At 48.5% G+C, this 24558-nt stretch overlaps 1 protein-coding gene across 1 annotated transcript in view; it reads right to left on the reverse strand.

Annotated features, from left to right (window-relative positions):
* The window catches only part of CLTC (clathrin heavy chain), a 72083-nt gene that overhangs the window by 24129 nt on the left and 23396 nt on the right, over positions 1-24558 (reverse strand). Inside the window, 15 exon segments of the mRNA XM_048519374.1 lie at positions 561-753; positions 2336-2389; positions 2391-2529; positions 5254-5399; positions 5491-5613; positions 7139-7378; positions 8867-9004; positions 9817-9942; positions 13523-13686; positions 16350-16530; positions 16705-16869; positions 17904-18041; positions 20288-20410; positions 21887-22039; positions 23826-24026. Coding sequence (XP_048375331.1) covers positions 561-753; positions 2336-2389; positions 2391-2529; positions 5254-5399; positions 5491-5613; positions 7139-7378; positions 8867-9004; positions 9817-9942; positions 13523-13686; positions 16350-16530; positions 16705-16869; positions 17904-18041; positions 20288-20410; positions 21887-22039; positions 23826-24026 — 2284 coding nt within the window.

The raw sequence follows: 24558 nt of genomic DNA on the forward strand, positions 1-24558 counted from the left end.
AAGCCAGGAGTAATCCCAGAGCCTTCAGATAGTTATGGACTGCAATATTCATCTCTCAGCCCCTGGCCAATTGGCCAGTGTACGCTGGCAGGGAGCCGATGGAATTGTAGTCCATAACATCTGGAGTGCCAAAGGTTCGCCACCACGGTCCTAAGTCCTCAGCCCCAGCCCATCCACAATATTCTATTCCTGTTTTATGCCCGCAGCATTTGGTAGGCAGAACTTTTCTAGCATGCACCCAGAGCATTGATGTTTTGGAGTGATTCGATCGTGGTATTTTAATGGAGACAAGTACACCCTGCTGCCTTCTGCAGAAGTTTGCTTTCAGGGTCTTGCTGAGTTGGAAACGCACAGCTCACACAGACCACCCAGGGCGTTTACAGAATGGAAATCAAGTCAACACACCCACGCCAAAAGCCCTCTGGGACCCCTTGTCATCAAGACAGCAGATACAAAATTCCACAGCGAGTAGAAATAGGAACCTCTAGGATCCTGCCTAGAGATTCATCAGCTCCCGCAAAGGTCATTCAGGTGCTGGAAAATGCAACCTCAAGACCTACCACTAGCGTTGGCAGCCTGGACGACTTCCATGTACGAGGAAGGGTCGTCTGCTTTGATGTAGGAGTCAATCGCTTCCTTCACCATCCCCTTCTGGAGCTGAGCTTTGGCCAGCTGGCTCCACACGGCTGGCTCGTTGCAGCGTTCGGCAAACTCGTACGCCCGGTCCAGGTTTCCAATGTGTTCGATCAGAACCTAGGGTCACAGAGCAGACAGTTGCCGTTAAGGTCCCGAAGCTGGATTTAGGGCTTACCTGTGAAGTGGACAACTTTATGAGAGGAAATCTAGATTAATCTGATTCTTACGTATAGAAAATACAGTGAGAAATGCAGAAGCAGTGACCTTTGGCAGAGTACCACAATAAGGTCTCTCTAACCCCGTGGTGGCGAACCTTTGGCACTCCAGATGTTATGGACTACAATTCCCATCAGCCCCTGCCAGCATGGTCAATTGGCCATGCTGGCAGGGGCTGATGGGAATTGTAGTCCATAACATCTGGAGTTATGGTTCACCACCACTGCTCTAACCCATAGGTGTCAAACTCGCGGCCCTCCAGATGTTATGGACTACAGTTCCCATCATCCCTTGCCAGCATCATGCCGGAATGCTGGCTAGGAATGCTTTTCTGCTGTTGATACTGTTGGGCCCTTAAGGCTCCATAGCAAATGCTTGATATTGCCGCCCTGCTGCCAGGACTGGTTCCAGCCAGGAATGGACTGAGGACACAGAGGCTGATCACAAGGAAATCTTCAGGCAGTCAAGATCTGGTTACATCTGGCCTCCGGTGGGCTCCGGTGGGGGGAGGGAGGGGGTTAAGTTTTTATCGCCACCTGCTTATGTTTTAAAGTTTCTATTGGTTATTGGTAGTTCTGTGCGCTTTAAAATTGTTAAACTGCAACATATGCTGTTTTATTCTGTTGTTCGCCACCCTGAGCCCTTCGGGGAAGGGCGGCCTATACATTTAAAAACAAAGAAAAAAAGAGAGAAAGAAAGAAAAAAGAAAAAAGAAAGAAAGAAAGAGAAAGAGAGAGAGAGAGAGAAAGAAAGAGAGAGAGAGAGAGAGAAAGAGAAAGAAAGAAAGAGAGAGAGAAAAAGGGAAAGAAAGAGAGAGAAAGAAAGAGAGAGAGAAAGAAAGAGAGAGAGAAAGAGAGAGAAAGAAAGAGAGAGAGAAAAAGAGAGAAAGAGAAAAAAGAGAGAGAGAGAAAGAGAGAGAGAAAGAAAGAAAGAAAGAAAGAAAGAAAGAAAGAAAGAAAGAAAGAAAGAAAGAAAGAAAGAAAGAAAGAAAGAAAGAAGGAAGGAAGGAAGGAAGGAAGGAAGGAAGGAAGGAAGGAAGGAAGGAAGGAAGGAAGGAAGGAAGGAAGGAAGGAAGGAAGGAAGGAAGGAAGGAAGGAAGGAAGGAAGGAAGATGCCCGTTTGGATCATAGGCTGACTGGCACCATTTTCTATGAAATGTCAGCAGGACTGGAGGGAGACACCTGGCAGCCTCAGCAGCTAAGTGGCAGCCTCAGCAGCTAAGCTGGAGGTGAGGCTGTGTCTCTACTGTTTAGAATCATAGAGTTGGAGGAGACCACAAGAGCCATTGAGCAACTCCCTGCCACACAGGAACATACAAAGTACTCTTCTGACAGATGGCCATCCAGCCTCTCTTAAAAAACCCCCAAAGGAGGAGATGCCGTCGCCCTCTGAGGCAGCACCACGTGTAAGGCAAAGAGGGTTTTTTGCGCCACTTGAAGATCATCTGCCGCCCCCCCCCCCCAACTCAGAATCCAGCCGTTACCTGCACAGCAGAGGTGTTGACATCAAACTTCCTAAAGATAGCGCTAGGCCTCGCCGAAAAAAAGTTTCCTCGTTGCTTTGATTGCAATGTTACTTATATCAGGAGCATCATAGTTGTCCAAGCGGTTGATATACTCCATGACGCGGGTGCGATCGGCCTTGATTGCTGTCAGGATAAGCAGGTTCTGCAGGTTCCTAAAGAGAGCAGAGGAGAAAGGAACAGATCAGTAGCTGCAGTTCCAAATGAACCCAGATCGGAATTTGACGCCTGTGTTCGGGTAGCAAGACTGAGCTGCTGTTGGTCATACACAGAAGAACCACTGCTGAGACTCCAAATAGGGTGGCTATATATGTCCTGTATTCCCCCAAATTACTATGCATTCATCGGAGGTGCCCTGCAAGGTACAAACATGCTTATCTGAACCTTCATGAATACTCCAGATAAAGGTAAAAATAGTCTCTGTGCGCGCATTGAGCATTACTGACCCATGGGGTGAAGTCACATCGTAGCAATCCCCACTATCTTTAAGAGTGCAATGTCAACGTTAACCTAAATAAACTCAAAAATACACACGTTGCACTCTGGCTGTGTCCAGTCTTATATATTGATCTTACATATAATTAAACATGGGAGCGGGCAACTCTTAACAGAAAGCCAATATACCCATTAGAAGCCTCAAAGAACTGTTGGAAGTTGATTGAACATACTGACATACTGAGGAAGACGCACAAAAAACGTTCTATACGCACGAGACGTTTTTATGTAGAACCTACAGAATTGGAATATGGACTATATGGAACTGAAGCTTCGTTTCTGAACAAAGAATTGAATGGACTAAGTGATTATTTATGTGTAGTTATAAGAGTTGGAAGACTTATGCTGTATCTTTAAGAACTTTGTCAGAGAAATAAGGAAATGTAAATACAAATAGAAGTGTTAAGTTGTTTAATTATACGTAAGATCAATATATAAGACTGGACACAGCCAGAGTGCAACGTGTGTATTGTTGGATTTATTTAGGTGAAGTCACATCGTAACATTTACTAGGAGATTATGTTTAAGGGGCAGTTTGCCACCGCCTTCCCCAATATTCACGCCAGCGTTCTCAACTCCATGCCGCGAACCCCTTTGGGGGGTCGAACGAATCTTTCACAGGGAATTAAGCTTAAGACTCTCTCTGCATCAAGTGTTCCCCATCCGTAAACGGACAAATGTTAGGGTTGGGGGTCACCACAATATGCAGAACTGTATTAAAGGGTCGCGGCATTAGGAAGGTTGAGAACCACTGTTCTACGTTCTGGATAGGCTGAAAAAAAAATCTGGGCTTTTAAAAAAAGGAAGCAGTTACAAATTGAGCAAACTTTCAAGATAGGCTGCAGCGTTTCAAAGGATCTGCATAATTCATGCTTCTTGTGCTGGTCAAGTGATGTGAGGCTATTACTAATGAAGCTCTACCTTTAGGTTTCAAGTAGTCTTCTTTAACTTCTGGGGTCCTGTCAAACATTTTCCTACAACCCCGACAGCTAGAAACTTCATGAAAGATAAGGTTTTTTCCAGGAAGCGGAACACCACATCCTATGGTCTTTCTTCACTTCCAGAGTCCCGGCAAACAAACAGCCTAGCTAGCTTATTGTAAAGAAGAGAATGGAATTTGACGGTTTGCGTTCTTACACCTGTTTTCCCATTGCAGTTTGTGCTATCTCTTACTTGGCGCTATTCCCAGACTTGCTCAGCCTGGAGTATGTGAATGTGTTTATCAGTATCTGAAAAGGCGGGTAAAAAGTTTTCCTTAGACTTCACTGTCCTTTTGCCTGTCAGCTCTCTCAAGAACCATGTTACGTCAAGACATATTATAAAGATCTTTCTGCTTTCATGAAGATACTTTTGTATGGACTCTGAATGTTACACTTATATCTCATCCAGCCACCATTACTGGGCCAAGACTTGCTATCCCTTGCTCTAAAGAGCCAACACTGTCAAAACACAAGTGGGAAACTTTTCAGAGGACCAAGGGCTACTTCAGCATACTAAGCTTCCGAACAAAGTCCACCTTTTTGTATCACTAATGATCTGGCCACTCAACAAAGAGGGACGCTGTTTACCCCCGGGTATTGCTGGGGATTCAAAGGTCTTGAGGGGCAGGGGGAGAGAGAGATAATAGAATGCACACAAATAGTGGACCATGCTTTTTAGGTTTCGCTGTAGCCTTGCATAAGCCAAGCTGTCTCTCACACACACGCACAAACCTACTGCAGTCTTAACTGTCCACTGCACGGGAAGGTGAGCAAGCTATCTTCCAGGAAAGCTGGCCTATTACAACTACCGGTAAATCTTCTCATTAAGAAATCTCTGGTTACCTGCCACGGTATCTCAGGGTTGCCCAGAAGAGTCTGAAAGCTCTCTAGAGCCATGGTGGCGAACCTTTGGCACTCCAGATGTTATGGACTACAATTCCCATCAGCTCCTGCCAGCATGGCCAATTGGGGCCGATGGGAATTGTAGTCCATGGACATCTGGAGTGCCATAGATTCACCACCACGGGTATAGGCCTTTTCAGTGGCTTGCAGATTGAGACTTATGAAGAAGATAGAGTGTTCCATCCCCTCCACCCCCAGCAACAAGATGGTCCCCAGCCCAGACTCAGATTCATCCACGAAAATGATGAAGGGCTGCGAGAAATACGGATTCTGAAGGACCGGTGAGTGGAACAGGGAGTTTTTGAGATTGTGGAAGGCCCGCTCACCATCGGCAGTCCACTGAATCTTATTAGGTTGATCCTTCCACAAACTATCAGTTAAGGGGCTGGATTGGCTAATGGTGAGTGCCAAAGGTTCGCCACCATGGCTCTAGAGTAACGGATACATACTAAGTAGTACTGAAGGAGGAAGGAAGTAAAGAAGAGCAAACCCCACACCAACCTGTGTTCGCTGAAGACGGAATTATCCAGGACAATTTTCTCCAGCAGCTCAATCAGTTCGTTGGGTAGGTCAGCTGTCATGAAAGCCTTGACCGTGACAGACACTTCTTCGGGGTCCTGAGTCTCCGACAGTGCTGTCTGCACAACCTACAAACACAGGAGGCGGGTAATGGTCACCCTTTCTTGCTTTCACTTGCTGTACCCATTGGCATTTCCAAAGAAGGCTGAGAAACAATACCTGGTCAATCAGCGGTCTTCGGTAAGGATTGCTTTCCAGTAATACGCTGGCCCACAGCTCAGGGTCCTTGCGGCGCACCAAGTATCGGGAGAGGCTCTTGAAGAGGGAATTCTCATTGCACACCTGAAAGGCCAGGGACAGAGGTCACGTCACAGCTCAAACTGACATTTTGGGGGCACTGGAAACAAAAAGCTTTGCCCCAAACTGTAGCATTCGATCTGGATAAAAGAAAGCTGAACTGATGAAAAGAGGCTTACCTGGGCCGCAGGTAACTGGCCCCTTTGGACAAGCTGCCCCCTTGACCCAAATTCCCAGGTTATATTAAGAAGAAGAAGAAGAAGAAGAAGAGTTTGGTTTTATATCCTTCTTTCTCTCCTGCAGGAGACTCAAAGGGGCTTACAATCTCTCGCGCTTCTCCCTCACAACAAACACCCTGTGAGGTAGGTAGCCTAGAGAGAGTTCCGGTGAAGCTGCGGACTAGCCCAAAGGTCACCCAGCTGGCGCGTGTGGGAGTGGCCACAGGCTAATCTGAATTTGAGAGAAGCCTCCACAGCTCCAGGCTGACAGAGCTGGAACGTTCAAGCCAGCCCTTCCAAGATTAGATACACGGTCTTAACCTTCACGCTTCATCAAGTTGCTCCTAAGGAGAACAGCAGTAACGTCCCGACCCAAAGAGAGCTGATAAAGACTACAGCCACACACTGAAAGCAATTTAAAGGTACACAGCGCTGACTCCAAAGCGCAAGACAATTGGCCAGTTTAGTTGCAGCCTCAGAAACTTCTATTCCACTACACAGAAATTACAGTGGTATTAGGCCACTCAAGACCACTATCTTGCCAAAAACTAAGCATCAACTTCTAACTCCATTTAAGTTTTGCCGCATGATTTATTCCTGCACCCACAGAAGCATTATGATGCAATCGACATTGCAAGCGTGATAAGCGTAGGAATAGCTGCTCTGTGACTTTGGGGGGCAGGGAAAGAAGAGAGGTGCGGTCATACCACACTCCTACACTGGTTCAGTGACATGCCCCCAGAGGAATTCTATGGGGCAAAAATACTCAAAAAGCCTCTACTCGGAAGCTGCAGGGCAGAAGAGAAAGCCTGGTTTTGTGCATTTGAAGCAGTCACGGAGCTACAAGGGGGCTGGGGCAAGGGCCAAGTGCATGGAAGCATACGCCAGGGGCGGAAATGTAAGCCAAGCCCCTCCCTTCCCCTGCTTCCTTCGCGGGCACTTTTCCACACACTTACCTTAGTTGATTTCCTTTCTTTCAGCACTTTTCGGGCTGCAAACCGGGGGGTTTGTTTATAAAAGCGGCCTGAGGAACTCCAGGCTCCCAGGAGACCTTGGGGCTCACAAGGTCTCCTGGGAAGTACAGCCCCACCAGGGCCATTTTGCATTGAGAACAGGCCTTTACTGCAGCCTGAAAGTTCTAAAAAAAGGAAAGCGAACTAAGAGTAAAGGGGAAGGCTTGGAGGTACTGGGCGGGTCGGGGAGGCCCGCTGGGGCATGGGGACTGAAATTAGAATGCGACTCAAGCGCAGCGCTTCTGGTCCAGCTACGCCTCTGATTTGAAGTGCGAGCCCTAGGACAACAGGAAAACCTTTTTGAGCCTGTCTCGTGACACTCCCCAAACGTATACGCACGTTAATCAGCTCCAGGTCGCATTGGCCACGCTCATAAGCCACGCACGCCAGATGAGGGTCTCTCTTCTCACAGTACTTCCCCACCACGCGGCTGTCATAGTAGGGGTTCTCACGCAGAAATCTCTCAGGGTTGTTGTTGCTGTCAATGTAGATCTTAGCCAGGGCATTGTGCGTAGCTGGCTCCTCACAGCCCTCGTGAATTCTGGCTTCCAACCACGGAAGGAGCAGCTTCAACCTAGAGAGAACATGTATTTGAGATCGGTTGGTTCCGAAAACAGACATCCTCCAACGCCTGTGCGAGGCCGTCCTTCAGAAAGCGGGGTTGACACACTTTTAAGCCCTCGAAGTGCCAGGCCTGGGAGGGCTGGACTCAACCCCTGCTTAATGCTTGTCTCGGTTTCCCCATCTGGAAACTGTAGGATGTTCTGAAGTCAAGCTGAAATAGTGCACCGGTTCTAGAAAGTGCACAAGCCAAGCAGAGTCAAGGAAAACGCCTTGCTAGCAATTGACAGCAGCAGGGTGACCATGTGGACACTACGCTGAAGTCTCTGCTTCAGCAGCTAGAAGCCCTGGGTTCAGAAGTGTGGCCGTGGCATGCAAGGGAGGGGAGGGGGGAGGGGGCCGGCATCTGGACATGGTCCACCCACCCTAGCAGATGGAGGGGTGGCATGCAAGGGTGGGGGAGTGAGGAGGATGAGGGAGTGAGGGGTGGAATGCAAGGGAGAGGAGGCCTGGCATCTGGACATGGCCCACCCACCCTAGCAGATGGAGGGGTGGCATGCAAGGGAAGGGGAGTGGGGGGAGTAGGGTGTGGCATGCAAGGGAGGGGGAGGGGGCCTGGCATCTGGACATGGCCCACCCACCCTAGCAGATGGAGGGGTGGCATGCAAGTGAAGGGGAGTGAGGGAGGGAGTAAGGGGTGGCATGCAAGGGAGGGGGCCTGGCATCGGTGGACAGATTATGCCCACCCACTTGAGCGGAGAGAGGGGGGTGGCATGCAAGGAAAGGGGAGGGAGGGAGGGGAGGCATGCAAGGGAGCAAACTTATCAGGGAGCCACAGGCAAACAGTATTGATCTTGGTCTTGGCTCCACCGAATCAGTCTTTTCGGATCACTGAGAACATCCAAACCAGGGGTCTTCAAACTATGGCCCTCCAGATGTTCAGGGACTACACTTCCCATCAGCCCCTGACAGCATAGCCAAGTGGTAGGGCTCATGGGAATTGTAGTCTCTGAACATCTGGAGGGCCATAGTTTGAAGACCCCTGATCCAAACACTCAGGGACTCATTTTGTTCCGGATTAAGGCATCCTGAGGGCTCAAAACAACCCAAAACTGTTTCTCGGTCAGGCGGTTACAAGTAGTTTTGAAACGCAACAGAGGCACTCTTTGACCCAATTCGTTATCCAAGAACTCTTTACCCAGTGAGACTCACTCAGTGCTTGGGAGCCACCTGTGGCTCTTCTGAGCACTGTTCCCCAATGTGGCACCTGCTTCCTGTTTCAGAGAAGTCGGTGCAAAGGTGGCGTTTGAGGTGGGCAGGTGCTTCTCAACTTGAAACAGCTGTCACTAGAGGAAGGGGTGCAGCTGTGAGCTTCCTTGAGGTGCAGGCCCCAAGCCAAGGATGGAGGCAAATGTGGCTCATCTGGTGGGTGGCGGCTGCAGCTCTTTGAGAGACTCGAAGAGCAGGACAATTCCATTCCAGGAGGTCACAGGAAGTACCTGTTTCTTTTTTTTCCACTTCAGCCACAAGCTCGTCTGTGGAGAACTGGCCCCTCACAACTAAGATCAGGCTCTTAATGACATCTTCAGAGCAGTCGACATCGAGCAAGCCCCCAATGACCACAGGTAGACGGCTTGGGTTCACCTACGGCAAGAGAAAAAAACCTCCCATAAGATTAGTCATAAGAGGGACTGTTCAGTCAAGTGTTATCAAAGTGAGAAATTAGATTTTTTCCAACACAGGTGAGGGAACAGGCTGCAATCCCGGAGGCAGTTAAGCAGCAACCTCAAACTGCTTGCTAGGCAGTAGCCTCACGAAAGACAGGTCAAACGCACCAGGTATGGGTTGTCCGTCATCTTTAGTAGGGGCACACAGAAAAAAGGGCTTGCTTGTAAGGGATGTAGTGGACATCAGCAATTAATCAAAGCGCTACTATACTCCATCTAGAATAGGGGTCTGCAACCTGTGTCTCTCCAGAGGTTCATGGACTACAATTCCCATCAGCCCCTGCCAGCATGGCCAATTGCAGACCCCTGATCAGGAAGAGAGGAAACTGATGAGACCATCTTTAAATCTGGATCAATGATTACTTCCTTGAGTTGCAGGCGTGTCAGCTGATTACCTCCAGATAAGCAGGATTACTTTCCCATCAGCCCCTTCCAGCATGGCCAATTGGCCATGCTGGAAGGGGCTGATGGGAATTGTAGTCCATAACATCTGGAGGGCCAAAGGTTCGCCACCACTGCCCTGGAGATTCATGTGGCTTTAAACTGCCGCATGCATTTCGCCAGTGCTTGGAAAACACAGCAGGAGTGGTGGGCCACTGCGAGTAGCTGGAGTGCTGGACTAGATGGAGTGCTGGACTAGATGGACTCTGGTCTGATCCAGCAGGCTAGTTCTTATGTTCTATGTGTTTAGAATTGTCTCTAACAGAGAAATGATCACTAGATTCTCACCTTTTGCACGTAGATTTCAATGTATTTTTGTAGGTTGTTTCTATACAAGTAGAGCACCAGATCATGGACAAAGTCGAAGCGGTCACAGACAATAATCAGAGGGAGCTGGTCGGTCAGTTTTGCTTCCTGCGGGAGGGAAGAAAAGGAGAAAGCGTTGTTCTGATGCAGAAATCCTACGTGCCAACGGGGAAAACTGAATAAGCCAAGCTGAACTGTCACAATGAAAAGCAAACTGCTGACAGGACTTGGGACTGGGGAACAGTCAGGTTTCCAATCAGCTTCGTTTAAGATGTTTTTTTCACTTGAAGGCCTACAAACGTTTCCTCCGACTCTGAGCTCCTACAGTGTTGGGGGGAGGGGGGGGGAAGACGCAAGTCCAGTCCAGTCACCACTTCTTGGCATGCTCACGTTTACAAGCAATATTACAAAAGGGACACGGGACCACAGGAATTACAAGGCTACTCTAGGCTCCAGCACTGGTGAGCTGCAACTGCTATTAGTGTGCAGGATCAACTCTGGGATTGCAACAGCTAGAACGAACTGAAGGCAGATGAGAGGTTTGTTTCCCTTGGCCCTGCGTTTCGTGGCTTCCCATCCGGCTTGCCTTGTCTCCGGTGCTGAGCAACAGAGCCCCAGGTGGCCCAGCAGTGAAAGACGCGCAAGTTGGAAGAGAAAAGGCCTTGCCATGCTCCCATCCGTTGGCATGCAGGCTAGCAGGGGTGGCTCCAGGTTTTGGCCCCTCCTCTAACCGCCACCAGGCACTCCTGCCCTCCGACCCACCCACTTGCCTCTCACCTGCCTGCATGTCCTTCCCTTCCTTCTCACAAGCAGCCCCACTGCCCCGTGCTCATAGCAGCCTGCAGACCTTTCCCCAGAGGCACCGAGCAGTGCCGGCAGCAGGGAGCAGGGGTGGTAGGGTGCTAGCAAGTGAGTGGGCAGAGGGTGCTGGCAACAGTGGGCCCAGCTAGAAACCTTGGTCCCCGGCAGCTGCCCCAGCCCAAGGTACATTGATGCTGCTCCTGCCTACTAATAACCTATGGGTTTAGATGCAAGACTGTTTTAATCTGCACTCCCAGCAGAGCCTGTGGAGAGATGGGATACAGCTGTATTTTGCAATCCCTTCTCTGTAAAATCAAGGCATTTTACATGGAATTCTCAAGCGTTCTTTCATCTGCACACCGAGACCACCTTCGCTTCAGCAAGATATATCCCCAGAGCCCAATCTGCTTAGGGATCAGATGTTCAAAGCGGGGGGTCACAAAATCTCTAGCCAGTTTTAACTGACCAAGTGCACAAACCATTCACATTCGAAGGTTAGGTAAGAGTTCCCCTCCCCAGGATGCCTTGCTAAACTCACCTTTGTGACCCCCACCACAGCTAGAACAGCCCCAGATCCAAACACAAGATGGGAATCAAAGCGTGTGTGTGTGTGTGTGTGTGTGTGAGAGAGAGTGAGTGAGTGAGTGAGTGAGTGAGTGAGTGAGTGAGTGAGTGAGTGAGTGAGTGAGTGAGTGAGTGAGTGAGTGAGTGAGTGAGTGAGTGAGTGAGTGAGTGAGTGTGTCCAGAGGAGATGAAGTGGTCCTAATAACTGCGGTTATTCTTTTAAGAGGAGAGATTGGACCAATGAAATAATTCAATTCAACCCCTATAAACGAGAGATTAAGCATCATTTCTCCTTGTATGTAGGTCAAGACCTGTTTAAAGGCAGGGCACTAAGAGGAAAATCACGTCACCCATATGAACAGCTTTCAGGAATGCAAATCCCAGGATCTAATCCTATACATAAAGTGGACGGTGAAGGATGTAATAGATTTGGGGAAACCTATACTGTGGGAGAGTTACCTGGTACATGTCCTGAACATTCCAGAGACAAAAGGAATAGCACAAAAGACAATAAGCTCATCAGGAAATGCTTGTCACACAACTTAAAAATTGCTGATTACAGATGATTCTCAAAAAGAACTGTTACAAAGACTTTCACTGTCCCCAATCTCGGCACACGGGCACACACAAGATCCATTTCTGGCCAATGTTTTCTGGGACAGCAACCATTACAGATAACAAATGGACATTTAGCAGCACTACTACAGTCCCAAGTGCACACAGGGCAAGAAAGGTCCCCAGAAAAGGAGGAGAAGATCTTGGGGCTATCTCAGGGGTCTGCAACCTGTGGCTCCCCAGATGTTCATGGACTACACAAATCCCATCAGTCCCTGCCAGCATGGACAACTGGCATGGGGCTGATGGGATTTGTAGTCCATGAACATCTGGAGAGCCACAGGTTTCAGACCCCTGGGCTATCTATAAGGGTCCTTTCCAGTGGTGGGATCCAAAAAATTTAGTAACAGGTTCCCATGGTGGTGGGATTCAAACTGTGGCGTAGCGCCAATGGGGCTGGGCGGGGCATGACGGGGGCAGGCATTCTGGGGGCGGGGCATTCCTGGGCGGGGCTGTGGCAAGGATGCAGCCGCTGCGCCGGTCCTTGGGCGGGAAATGAATGCATGCAGGCACAGGCTGCACACTGATGCACGCCATGCACGCCGATGCACCTCCTGCTAGACTGCTTCAAGTTCTGCGTGCTACAGCTGAGAGGAGGGGGTGTAACTAAGGTAAAAATCACATGGCAAAATCACTCATTCGTAACCCCCTCTCGGCACACACAAATAATTAGTAACCTACTCTTGGGAACCTGTGAGAACCTGCTGGATCCCACCTCTGGTCCTTTCCCAAGATTTGTATCAGGCTATCCCTCATATTCTAATGTCATGAACACCCATCAAATGTCATGAACACAATCAAATATTTCAATGAGAACAGTGCCATTCAGCAATGCACTGAGGACTTCTGTTTAAGGATCACGAGCTTCATCTATCACGGCTCAGGTATAGCTCTAGGCCCAATCCACAGTTTCTTTCACCTTTGGGCAGAGATCATGACCCTTGCTCCAGGGATCAGGCAAGTGAATCCCAGGTTTATGAGCCAGGCCAGGCATGTGATTCTGACACAAGACAACCGCTTAATTTTCTGTAATACACAAGCTCCCGCCAATAAAAAGTGCCCCGCATCTACCCAGAAAGGAACTGGCATATTTTATCTAGGCAAGTTTTAAAGATCTGCCCTTGGCTTGTTCCTCTTGCTAGGAATGAGTCACTCAGCTGCATTTCTGCAATTCAAGCAAACTACCGCTAAAGATCAAAATAGAACTTCTGGCCCTCAGAGGATGCTGACCGTTGCCTCTCTCCAGGAGTCTCTGTCCTTGGCCTTCCTTCTGTCAATCAAGAGGCCCATTTAAATCATGCCGAAACAGAGAAGGTGGGCGAGCTCCGGGGTGAGTGAGGTAACTTTTATGAGCTTTAAATGTAACCGCCGGCCCCCCCTTTAGAGCCAAATGGTAGGCTTGCCATTTTATTTTATTTTATTTATTTATTTCTTAGATTTCTGTATCGCCCCATCCCCAAAGGGCTCTGAATTCAGGAAGAGTTTGCCCCAGGACTCTGAGTTGCTGAGGCGTCACTGAGAAGCCACTGTCCTTTCAACATCCCCAAATGCTTCTGATGCAGGCAGAAAGTTTATTTCAGCACACCTGGAATACAGCTAGCAGTCTGGCCGATACAGCCTCCGTCACCCATCGAGGAGGGAATTATCAGCAACCATTCAAGTAAGAAGGGCCTGGAGTCAAAGGGACTCACAGCCCTTTTCTGTTTACCTTGAGGAAGTTCTTTACACGTTCTGGGTCGTAACAGTTGCTCTCCCTGCAAATTCTTTCCACCTCTTTAATCTGGCCTGTCTTGCAAGCGGCTTGGATGTATTTGAAGTGCACATCAGGGTCCTGGCTGAAGTTGACAATCGAGCCCAGGAAATAGAAGAGACCTTAAGGAGGAAAAAGTATATAAATATTGAAGGATTAGAAATCAAGGTAATCAGCGTGACGAGGATTTTACGTGAAGTCATTGTAGTTTAGACCCCACGGTTGCATTTTGTTTTCAGGAATTGCGTCTTCCAAAGCAGCTCGCTCTAACGGAGAACCTCACAAATATAACTGATTAAAAAGCTTTCCCAGTGACCTCAAAGAGGTTTGCAAGCTTTAAAGCAGAGAAATGCCAAAGGGAGTAGTATTTCATGCCAGCTCCCTTCGCAAGGGCCTTGTGGCAGAGTTAGTCATTCTGAAGAGAACATGGCCAGCCACGTATCTACTGAGTTAAGCTCCATGCTCTGCGCTCTGGGCAAAGGGGTCATTCTAGCCAAGCAAAAAAGCAGACAGTGACAGATCGGCCATGTCCGATGAGCATCTCACAACCTCAAAAGGAAAGCACAGCTAAAGGAGGGGTCCCCAAGCTGCACAGCCCTGGAAAGTTTATTTCACTGCAGGAGACCGGGCAAAATTAGAATTCCGGTGATCTTAAAAGGGAGACGTCTGCTGGAGTCCTCTGTGGAGGCCCTGGACTTTCATGACTATCCAACAGAGTATCCTCCACTGACTTTCCTACTCTAACCTGAAAGGAGCAGCAGTGGCGTAGGAGGTTAAGAGCTCGTGTATCTAATCTGGAGGAACCGGGTTTGATTCCCAGCTCTGCCGCCTGAGCTGTGGAGGCTTCTCTGGGGAATTCAGATTAGCCTGTGCACTCCCACACATGCCAGCTGGGTGACCTTGGGCTAGTCACAGCTTCTCGGAGCTCTCTCAGTCCCACCTACCTCCCAGGGTGTTTGTTGTGAGTGGGGAAGGGCAAGGAGATTGTAAGCCCCTTTGAGTCTCCTACAGGAGAGAAAGGGGGGATATAAATCCAAACTCTTCACTCTTCTTCTTTAAAGGGAATTTCCCTGTCAGAGAGGGTCTCCTTTATCTAATGTCTTTAGCAAACATTTCCTGCTTTTTTTCAAGCAGGCTGCCCAAACCAGTTCACTGTATTTTTTAAATGCAGTGTTCTGGTTTTGTTTTTAATTTTTTTTTCAACAAATAAAAGCCACAGGACAAACGGACCTTTAAGCCACAAAAATGGAAAGAACCCAGATTGGAGAGAGGGAAAGGTTCAAAATGCTGAAAGGGAAGAGACCGCAGAATCAATAACGCACCTCTGCCCGAGTGGATGTGAGAAAGGAGACAATTAAATGGGGCAGACTGGAGCTGGGCCAGGGAAATCATGTGACAGTATCTTCACAACCCTCTTTTTCCTCCTCTTGGCTCAGCCAAAGCACAGCTGCCCTTTTATGGATGCTCTAGAACACGGGGTGTTAAAACTTGTTTGTTACAAGCGTGACTTGGTCAGGCCTGGCCTGGGGAAGGGAGGGATGGCTGCCTTGGCTGGTGAATCCCCAGCTGGCTACCTGTCCCAGATTGGTACGGGGGGGAGGGGGGCACTACCTCAGCTTGAGAGGGCTTATCAGGCCCATAAGCCAGATGAGGCAACTCCCTTCCTTTTGACCTGGCCAGGCAAGGGGGCATTTGCCTCAGCTGGCTTGAAGAAAGCCCACTCAAGAGGTCAGATCCAGATCTGGGCCACATGTTTGACACCCCTGCTCTAGATGGCATCCACTTCCTTGATTAACCTTGCCCAGCAACAGAAGATAAGGGCAGAGCATCTGTGGTGGGCCAGGCTGCTCCGGGAACTTTTCGCACCCTCTGCCACTGAAGACCTGTACTTCTGATCCCTTGCTCTGGAGGCAGGAACTTCCAAGATTTTTTTCCCTCACTTCCTTCTTGGCTTAGAACTTCCTCCCAACTGCCAGTATCGAACTGACCACGTAGTACACACACATGCTTACACGACAACCATACTGGAAAAAAACTGTTAACATTGAACTATAAACCACCTAAGATACTTAGGTAACCTATTTGAAGTTTTGACCGAAGATTAACCTATGCAACAAACTAACCATATTATCTGAAAGTTAAGAAATGTTCTCGGAGACTTGATTGAAGGGAGGGCCAAGATGCCCTCCGGCCCACAGGAGAAGGGCCCTTCACGGTAAGTGCCTGAAAGTAGGATCAGTATGTAGAACAACTTTACCTGGATGAAATGTACAAAGGCTAGAGCTAATGGATAAAGCCCTAATTTCCCTTCTAGCCGTGGTCACCGAAATTAAGAACAATAATTTCATCCTAAGCCAGGGGCGGCCAACCTATGGCACCCCAGATGTTTATGGACTACAATTCACATCAGCCCCTGCCAGCATGGCCAATTGGCCATACTGGTAGGGGCTGATGGGAATTGTAGTCCATGAACATCTGGAATGCCATAGGCTGGCCACCCAGTTGGCCACCTACCTCACAGTGTGGTTGCTGTGAGAAGGGAAGGGAAAGGAGTTTGTCAGCCCCTTTGACTCTCCTACAGGACTCAATTGGCCATACTGGTAGGGGCTGATGGGAATTGTATTCCATGAATATCTGGAGTGCCATAGGTTGGCCACTGAGTCCTAAGCCATCTAAGGTGGACTGACCTGAGTGGCTTGAAGGGAGGTTTAGTAAGACCCACCAGCACCGAGCAACAGCGACAAGACGCCTCTTCCAGCGTGGAGTCTGAGCCTAGGCCCCTTACCTTCGAAGCTCTTGAAAGATTCAAAGAGCTCAATGAGCGATTGTGTTGAAAGCTGCTCATGATACTTGGAAGCAACCTGGACACATATCTGCAAGTTCTGGCGGATGTTAGCGGAAAGCATTGCACGCAGACACTCCAGGGAGTCCTCAACAGACAACGAGCCAAAGTAGTTCACCAACCACTAAAGGTTAACAAAAAACACAAATCAGCCAGCGCCTCGGATTCCAATCTCCTTCGTACTCAAGAAGCATCCAAGGCAACTGCCCTGGAACTGGGGGGGAGTTAGTGACACTCACGGTGCAGACCAGCCAGCTAGGGAAACCGTTCCACACACACCAGACTGCAGGCATCGTACCTCAGGGTTGAGAAGGTGAGTGTGAACCACTGCACGCTTGATGTCATACAGGTCTGTGAAGTGTTCCAAGGCTCTCTGGAGGAGGCCAGCTTTTTCACACAGCTGGGCGATGTGGGCCCGGTCATAGTGAGTGAACATCTGGTTCCCCAAAATGGCATCGGCAACCTGGAGAGAGATGGAGCAATTGGAGCGGGGCTCATCTTAAGATTTAGAGCTTCAACCCAACACAAGAGACATTGCTGGACAGGTGATATAGGTGGCCAGTCCCACAGCAACACAGGCCTCCTGCAGCTACTCCTACTACAAGCTCCAGGCAGATGAGGCTCGGTTCTAAACACCCCAAGCCTTAAGTGGCAAGACCAGAGAGCCAAAGACCAGGACTCTTCTGGTGGAGGTGTTCACTCAGTAAAATGTGAGCAAATCAAAGAAAGTAGCTGAACATGAGCACTCATGATCAGTGGTGGGATCCACAAATTTTAGTAACAGGTTCCCATGGTGGGATTCAAACTGTGGCATAGCGCCAATGGGGCTGGGTGGGGCATGACGGGGGCGTGGCCAGGCATTCCGGGGATGGGGCATTCCTGGGTGGGGCTGTGGCAAGGACGCAGCCACTGCACCAGTCCTTGGGCAGGAAACGAATGCACATAGGTGCACCTCCTGCTAGACTGCTTCAAGTTCTGTGCGCTACTGCTGAGAGGAGGGGCGTAACTAAGGCAAAAACCACGTGGCAAAACCACCCATTAGTAACCCCCTCTCGGCACACACAAATAATTAGTAACCTACTCTCGGGAACCTGTGAGAACCTGCTGGATCCCGCCTCTGCTCATGATCTTTGAAAAAGTTTCTTGTTTTGGAAGGCTTTGAGGGCACCTAGGGTGATTTTAAATCTCTTGATAGTGCGTTGCTTTAAAACTCCAACATCGCATTCTTTTTAATGAACTAAAGTGCTCAGACGCAGCATTTCCATGTGGCGTTATGGACTTCCAAGAGGTACGCACGCTTCCAGAGCACATCAGCAAGCAATTCAATCTTCCCTTCAAGTCCCTGAGGCATTTCTGAACCCAAGTACCCCGCAAAGCCGATGCCTCCCCCGCCAAGCCACAGTTGGGAAGTGTGGTTGCGAGACCCAGGGCGCCAGTCTCACCAACTACCAAGCTCTACGGCCAAATCCGCTCTTCAGAAGAGGCACGGGAAGTTACCTGAGGGGCATGCATGAGGTTCATTTCGAGCAAACGGGTCTGCAAGGGTCCCTCGGAGGGGCGGTTGTTTTTCAGGGCATCCAAGAGGAAGGCTGTACACTGCTGGATCAGGTTGTACTCCATGAACACATCCACTATCTGAAAGGAGAAGAAGACTTGCTTTAGAGCCCACTGTACTCCTCCCACCAACAAGGCAGATTAAGACGGAGATTGCACCGTTCGTTCAGAACACATTTCTGAAATGTGCACAGCGTTCCTTCCGCCCAGGACAAAGCGCTTCTTGCGGCATCTCCTCCAGCGCATCTCACAATTTGCTCCCACGGCTTAGACAGGAACACAGACTTCTATCGAAAGAAAATGGTGGGCCACTGCGAGTAGCAGAGAGCTGGACTAGATGGACTCTGGTCTGATCCAGCTGGCTTGTTCTTATGTTCTTAAAATCCAGAACACCAAAATATTGCCTTAAACACACACACCCCACCCAAATCCAAGCATGAAACCCGTGGTGGCGAACCTTTGGCACTCCAGATGTTATGGACTACCGACTACCCCATAACCTCCCCCTGCCACCAACACAATGCTGCAACATACAAGCAGGCCTTAAGTGAGCAGGGAGGGAAACCGCACACAGCTAATCCTTTCTCTCCTTTTGTGCCATAAATGGAAGGTGTATGTAGGGAGATGCCTATATAGGTATATTTGCAAATCAACCAAGTTTTTTCAGAACTTACAGCCATTGGAAACTACACTGTGCTATAAAGCACCTCTGGTAGCTGCACGCCCCCTACGTGCTTAAACACATCTAACCACCTGTTCAGGGGGTGCGCAGCATGCATTGGCAGCAAGCTATATTGACTCCCCCGCCCTTCCACAGGAGAGGATTATAGCACATTTCATCACTGGTTACAAGATAAGAGCTACATGGCACGGAAGAGAAACGGCCTACACACAGGCCAGAAGGCATCTTAGCAGTTTTATTACAGATTAGGATGCAAATGAGATCCAGAACGAAGAGATTCCACGCTTAGGTGTCTTGATACCAAATTAAGAACTATTATCTCAGCTCTCAGAGTCACAGCCTCCCCCATTCCTTCTGTTAAAATTGCACTCTCTTTGGTTATACCCTTTATTCCGATTCTAAGATTAGACAATGCAAAGCAGAAAAGAACACAGATCAAAAGCACATTTGTACATTCAGTCTAGCCTAGAGTCTAACAGATCATAGCCTTCGTCCAAGTTACCTGCAGCAACATTCCTCAGATAACCGAATTATGCAACCACTATTAAGCAGGTTCTTACTGGAGGAGAAAGAGGTTCTTGCGTTGAAAAAAACACATCAAAAATGAGCAATGAATTCCATCAAATGCTTCATCTCTGCCCACTGTTAAATGCCACCATTTCACACAGTTGTGGCAGCCAAGTAAGAGAATTCCCAGTGTTTACTTTAGTCATAGGTTCGTGCATCGTAAGTATACACTTGCCTAATTTAGGATTACATTTGCGGACAAAGGATCTCTGAATTAATCCGTTGCATCTTGAAAGACTTAAGAGCATTATGCTCTTAACTGGTGGTCCCTGGCTCAAATGTTGTCCGACTACCCTCGGTCAGGAACAGGACCTTCTCGGCTCTGGCCCCAGCCTGGTGGAATGTCCTGTCAAGTGAGACCCGCGCCCAGCAAGACTGGATGAAGTTTCTCTAGGCCCGTAAGAAGAAGAAGAAGAAGAGTTTGGATTTATATCCCCCTTTCTCACCTGCAGGAGACTCAAAGGGGCTTACAATCTCCTTGCCCTTCCCCCTCACAACAAACACCCTGTGAGGTAGGTGGGGCTGAGAGAGCTCCAAGAAGCTGTGACTAGCCCAAGGTCACCCAGCTGGCGTGTGTGGGAGTGTACAGGCTAATCTGAATTCCCCAGAGAAGCCTCCACAGCTCAGGCGGCAGAGCTGGGAATCGAACCCGGTTCCTCCAGATTAGATACATGAGCTCTTAACCTCCTACGCCATCGCTGCTCCTGAGTTTCTGCCGAACTTATGGCTAAGGACAGCTACAGCATTCACCTACTGGTCTCCCCCTTTTTTCCCTCCTTCTACCGGTATGAATGTATGAATGTGATTTTGAGGGATACAGTTAATTTGAATTGTTATCCTTTAGTGTAGCAACGGCACCAGAATATAATTGCTGATTTTTATTAATGTTTTTGTTTAATTGATGCTGTATGCCACCCTGAGCATATCTGAGGAAGGGCGGCCTATAAACCGATTTAAGCAAACAGAAACATTATGAAAAAGTACTTCAGACCCTTTCACCTACGAGCTAATGCAAGCAGACTTTCTGAGACGAGGGCCTCTTTATAAACAGAATGATTTATTCATACACAACACTTACTTGGGTAATATCAGCAAGAGGTTCCTCGTCCTGAACCAGCATTTGGGCAAACTGCTGTCCTTGGTCTGGGCTGATCCGCATAACATTCCTCAAGAGAAAGATCCAGTCGGGAGTATAGCCAACCTAGGAGGGAAAACACAGGTGCAAAAAAGGGGGCACCATAAGCTTTTCAAGCCTCAAGAGAGGAGAGAGTGTCAAGTCCCGGATCTGCAGACCAACAGACGACTCTGGATTTCAATCAGAAGCCTTTATTGACAGGCATCGGCTTGGCTTAAGAAGCCGGTTCCAAAGAACTGTCTTCGGGTTCAATCTTTTTATCCCCGAGTTTTCCCCCCATCCCAACTTTCACACCCCATATCAAAGGCAGAGTGAAACAAGACAGGAATGTTACAGCCGCTAGGTTCTCAAGGCTGGTGTAAAGAGATAACGCCAGGCACTTAGTTTGTTACATGTTGCACATCAAGGGAATGTGGGAAGCTGAAAGTAAAGGGAAGGGAAGGCCCATTAACATGACAGAGTACAGAGACCCTTTGACGCCTGGAAGGCTCTTCCTGACAAGAGGCTCATGAAAAGCCAACCATTTCTATGCCACAGATATGAACCCACAAAAGAGTTTACATGAACACCCACCACTTGCCCCTTTCTACTACCGTATTTCCCCGAATATAAGACAGTGTCTTATATTAATTTTTGCTCCCAAAGATGCGCTATGTCTTATTTTCAGGGGATGTCTTATTTTTCTGTGTTCTGTTCGTCGGGCATGCTTCCAAACAAAAACTTTGCTATGTCTTACTTTCGGGGGATGCCTTGTATTTCGCACTTTAGCAAAACCTCTACTATGTCTTATTTTTAGGGGATGTCTTATATTCGGGGAAACAGGGTATATGCAAGACTTTTCCAAGTCATTCCCCTTTGTCTGCAGCAGCAGGACTCCCGTTTCGTGGCCTCTGTCCCTCACTAGCACCAGGAGGAAGAAGAAGAAGAGTTGGATTTATATCCCCCCTTTCTCTCCTGTAGGAGACTCAAAGGGGCTGACAAACTCCGTTCCCTTCCCTTCTCACAACAACCACATTGTGAGGTAGGTGGGGCTGAGAGAGCTCAGAAGAACTGTGACTAGCCCAAGGTCACCCAGCTGGCCATGGGTTGGAGTGCACAGGCTAATCTAGTTCACCAGATAAGCCTCCACAGCTCAAGTGGCAGAGCGGGGAATCAAACCCAGTTTTCCAGATTAGAGTACACCTGCTCTTAACCACAACGCCACTGCTGTTGGACTGCATCTTTCGAGCCCAGCCCTTAGCCACCTCTGAATGTTACCAACAGGTTAGGGGACCAGGGGCAGTTTCACAACAGTGCTTGGGCAGAAGGAGACTGTGGCAGCATGTTGCCCTGTAACAAAACTCACCCTCCTGAACAGCTGCACTACAGTCGCAGACATCAGCTCCTGAATCGAGCAACACTATTCACAAGTTCCTTTTTACATCCCAGGCACACCAAAACCCACCGAGATCTCTGCCATTACCAACATCTTCAGCAATACTCCTGAATCAGTGGGAGGCTTCTGAGCCCCCCAACGGCTACAACCAGATCAGCACCAATTACCTTCTTTGCATATAACACGATCTTCTGAACTTGTCCCGTTTCTGCAAAACACTGGATGACCTTGTTGGGGACGTTAGCCCTCAGGTAGACGCTGAGAGCCAGGGTTGGGTCCACAGACTTCACCAGATCTCCCAATTCTTCAGAGCACTCCAGCTGTTGAAACAACAACACACAAATCATTAAAGGTCTGGATTCTGGAGGAGCTGCTGGTTTGCACAGAATTCCAAGGCCTGCTGTAGAATGTTGTGATCTCACTGAACCAGGATCTTCGCTTGGGCAGCAAGCAGCCACCATCTCAAGGACCCTACTGTCTCTGACCCAGGGTAAAATGGAGTGCTTGCATTTATTGGATATATACACTGGTGGGGAACTCTGTGGAGACGCCTGTCCAAAAGGAAATGTCGGTAGACTGCTATGCTCATCACCACGAAGCCGCTGGCTTTCCACCCCAGTACTGTTTTCCTTCTGCACTCTGCTTCCTGCCTACCATGATAGGCTCATTCAGATTTCAAGAATCTGAGCCGTGATACTTTGCTAATTAGAAAACCTTCTATATCGACTATCGCCCCGCACTGTGCTTATTAAGCATCTTAAAAATGGACTATTATATATTTACACAGTGCAATTTGAGTCTCAGTAAGAAAGGCCGACTTAGTTGCAATAAATAAAATAATAAAATCAAAATAATAAAATTCTAAGCACACGTGGCTTGGAATGCAACCAGAATTTTTACAAGTATGCACACAATCGAGGGAATCTGGTTACAGGTGGGAAGTGACGAAGGGAGTGGAAACTGCGCCTGAGGCATGAACTGTGCGCATGCCCTCCTTGCCCTGCCCCAAAGCCCCTGGCTCCGCCTCCCCACGTGACTGCAATGGCGGTGCCTGGAACAAGCCGCCCCGGATATCCCCATTGCAGCTACGTGCCTGGGGGTGGGGGAAAGTGCTACCACTACCTAATCTCCACTGGCGAATAAGCTCCTAAAGCACTCAGCAGTTGCCATCTGAAAACTGATGTTTTAAAGTCAGCCTTTGGCAGACTGCGGGAGCCTTTATCCACATGCAGGCTACAGGTTTTTGCCACGGACTGTAAGAACACAGGATACAGTAGTGAATGAAGCACAGAGTTCAGTCTGAGAGCGTTTTTCATTTGCAGCTATTAACCTGAACAAGCTGTGATAAATCACAGGCCTGAAAGGGTGTTGGCCATTCATGGCAAAGGCTCAAACAACTTCTCCTTGGGCGAGATTCAGTACTATGCTTTGCTCCTTGCTCTGCCCTACGACTAGATGCAAAGCTACAAGGCAGGACCACAAAGGCACAAACCAACTTGCAGATTAGTTCTTCTGGGTCACAGTTTCGGTTGGCTTACCCCTACCGCTCCCCCTGTGTAGGGCATGTAGCCAGAGGTGGGATCCAACCAGTTCTCACCATTTCTCTAGAAGTGGTTACTAATTTTTTCTGAGTGCCGAGAAGGGGTCACTAAAGCAACCTCCCTGCCCAATAGGGACTGGAGGTGCGTGTGTGCGACGGCGCCACTGTTTGAATCCCACCACCGTCGGAACCTGTTATTAAAATTTTTGGATCCCACCACTGCATGTAGCCCTTTTTATACCAAGGCAGTTGAAAAGAGAGGGGATCCAAGATCCAGATAGAGCGATTCATGCTTTGTGTCCGCTTGGGGTCTGCTTACACAGAGAGCCCCCAGTTAGCTGAGCACAAGACACTGCTCGATGCACGTGGAACTTTCACTCCATGCCTGCCATGACAAGGCAAGAGCCACTTAATTCCACAACAGCCACCAATCGAAGGCGAACTGGAAGGCTGACGCTTGCAAGGTCATAAGGCCTATCGCCAGGTCCTCTCAGCATACGAACACTTGCACGTAGCTAGCCACTGAGGATCCCAGGAGCCCACACACCCAGCCAATCATGCCTCACCTTGTCTTCCTTCAGCCATTTCTCCAAGAGCTGCTTGCGTCCTTGCTGGAGCACCGGCCTGCAGAGTTCTAGTGATTCGTATTTGTTCAGCTGACCTTGGTCTAGCAGGATTCCAAAATACTGGAGCAGGGGAGAAGTCTGACCGGGCTGTGCTGGAACACTCTGGAACCGGCGGATGGTGTCTGGGGTACGCAAAATTCCCTTTAAAGAGAACCGAATAAAATGCAACTCACTCATCCTTGGCAAACTCAAAAGGAGATTCCAACTGAGAGAGAGGCAAGCTCACCGGCTAGCTGGGCGTTTAGCGCTTCCTAACCTATCGTTTGATGGATGGATGGATTTTATTATGGCTTTTAGCCAATTTAGTAAGCATATTGGGGTAAAATAAAAAAAACCTTCATAAAAACCCTATTAAAGGTGAATAGTTTAAAAACAGCAATGAACAGAACAAAAGTAAGCAGTAATACAATTAATAATACAATAAAAGAATGAGCAAGGAACGTTTTAAAATTTAAAACTTTTACAGGAAACCATTTGCCTTAAATTTAATTAGCTGGCATTTCAGCTTAAAATAGGATGAACTTCATATGCTGAACTTGCGCAAAATCTTGCTACATGAATTGTAAAATAAGAACTTTAATCAGAGAGGAACTTGTTAATTAGATCGTTTTTCGGAATATCCTAGAGTCTTATCCAACAAGGGATGGATAATCCTAGGACCGGCCTCATTGTT

This window comes from Sphaerodactylus townsendi, linkage group LG16 (genome assembly GCF_021028975.2).
Source record: "Sphaerodactylus townsendi isolate TG3544 linkage group LG16, MPM_Stown_v2.3, whole genome shotgun sequence".
NCBI classification, from domain to species: domain Eukaryota; kingdom Metazoa; phylum Chordata; class Lepidosauria; order Squamata; family Sphaerodactylidae; genus Sphaerodactylus; species Sphaerodactylus townsendi.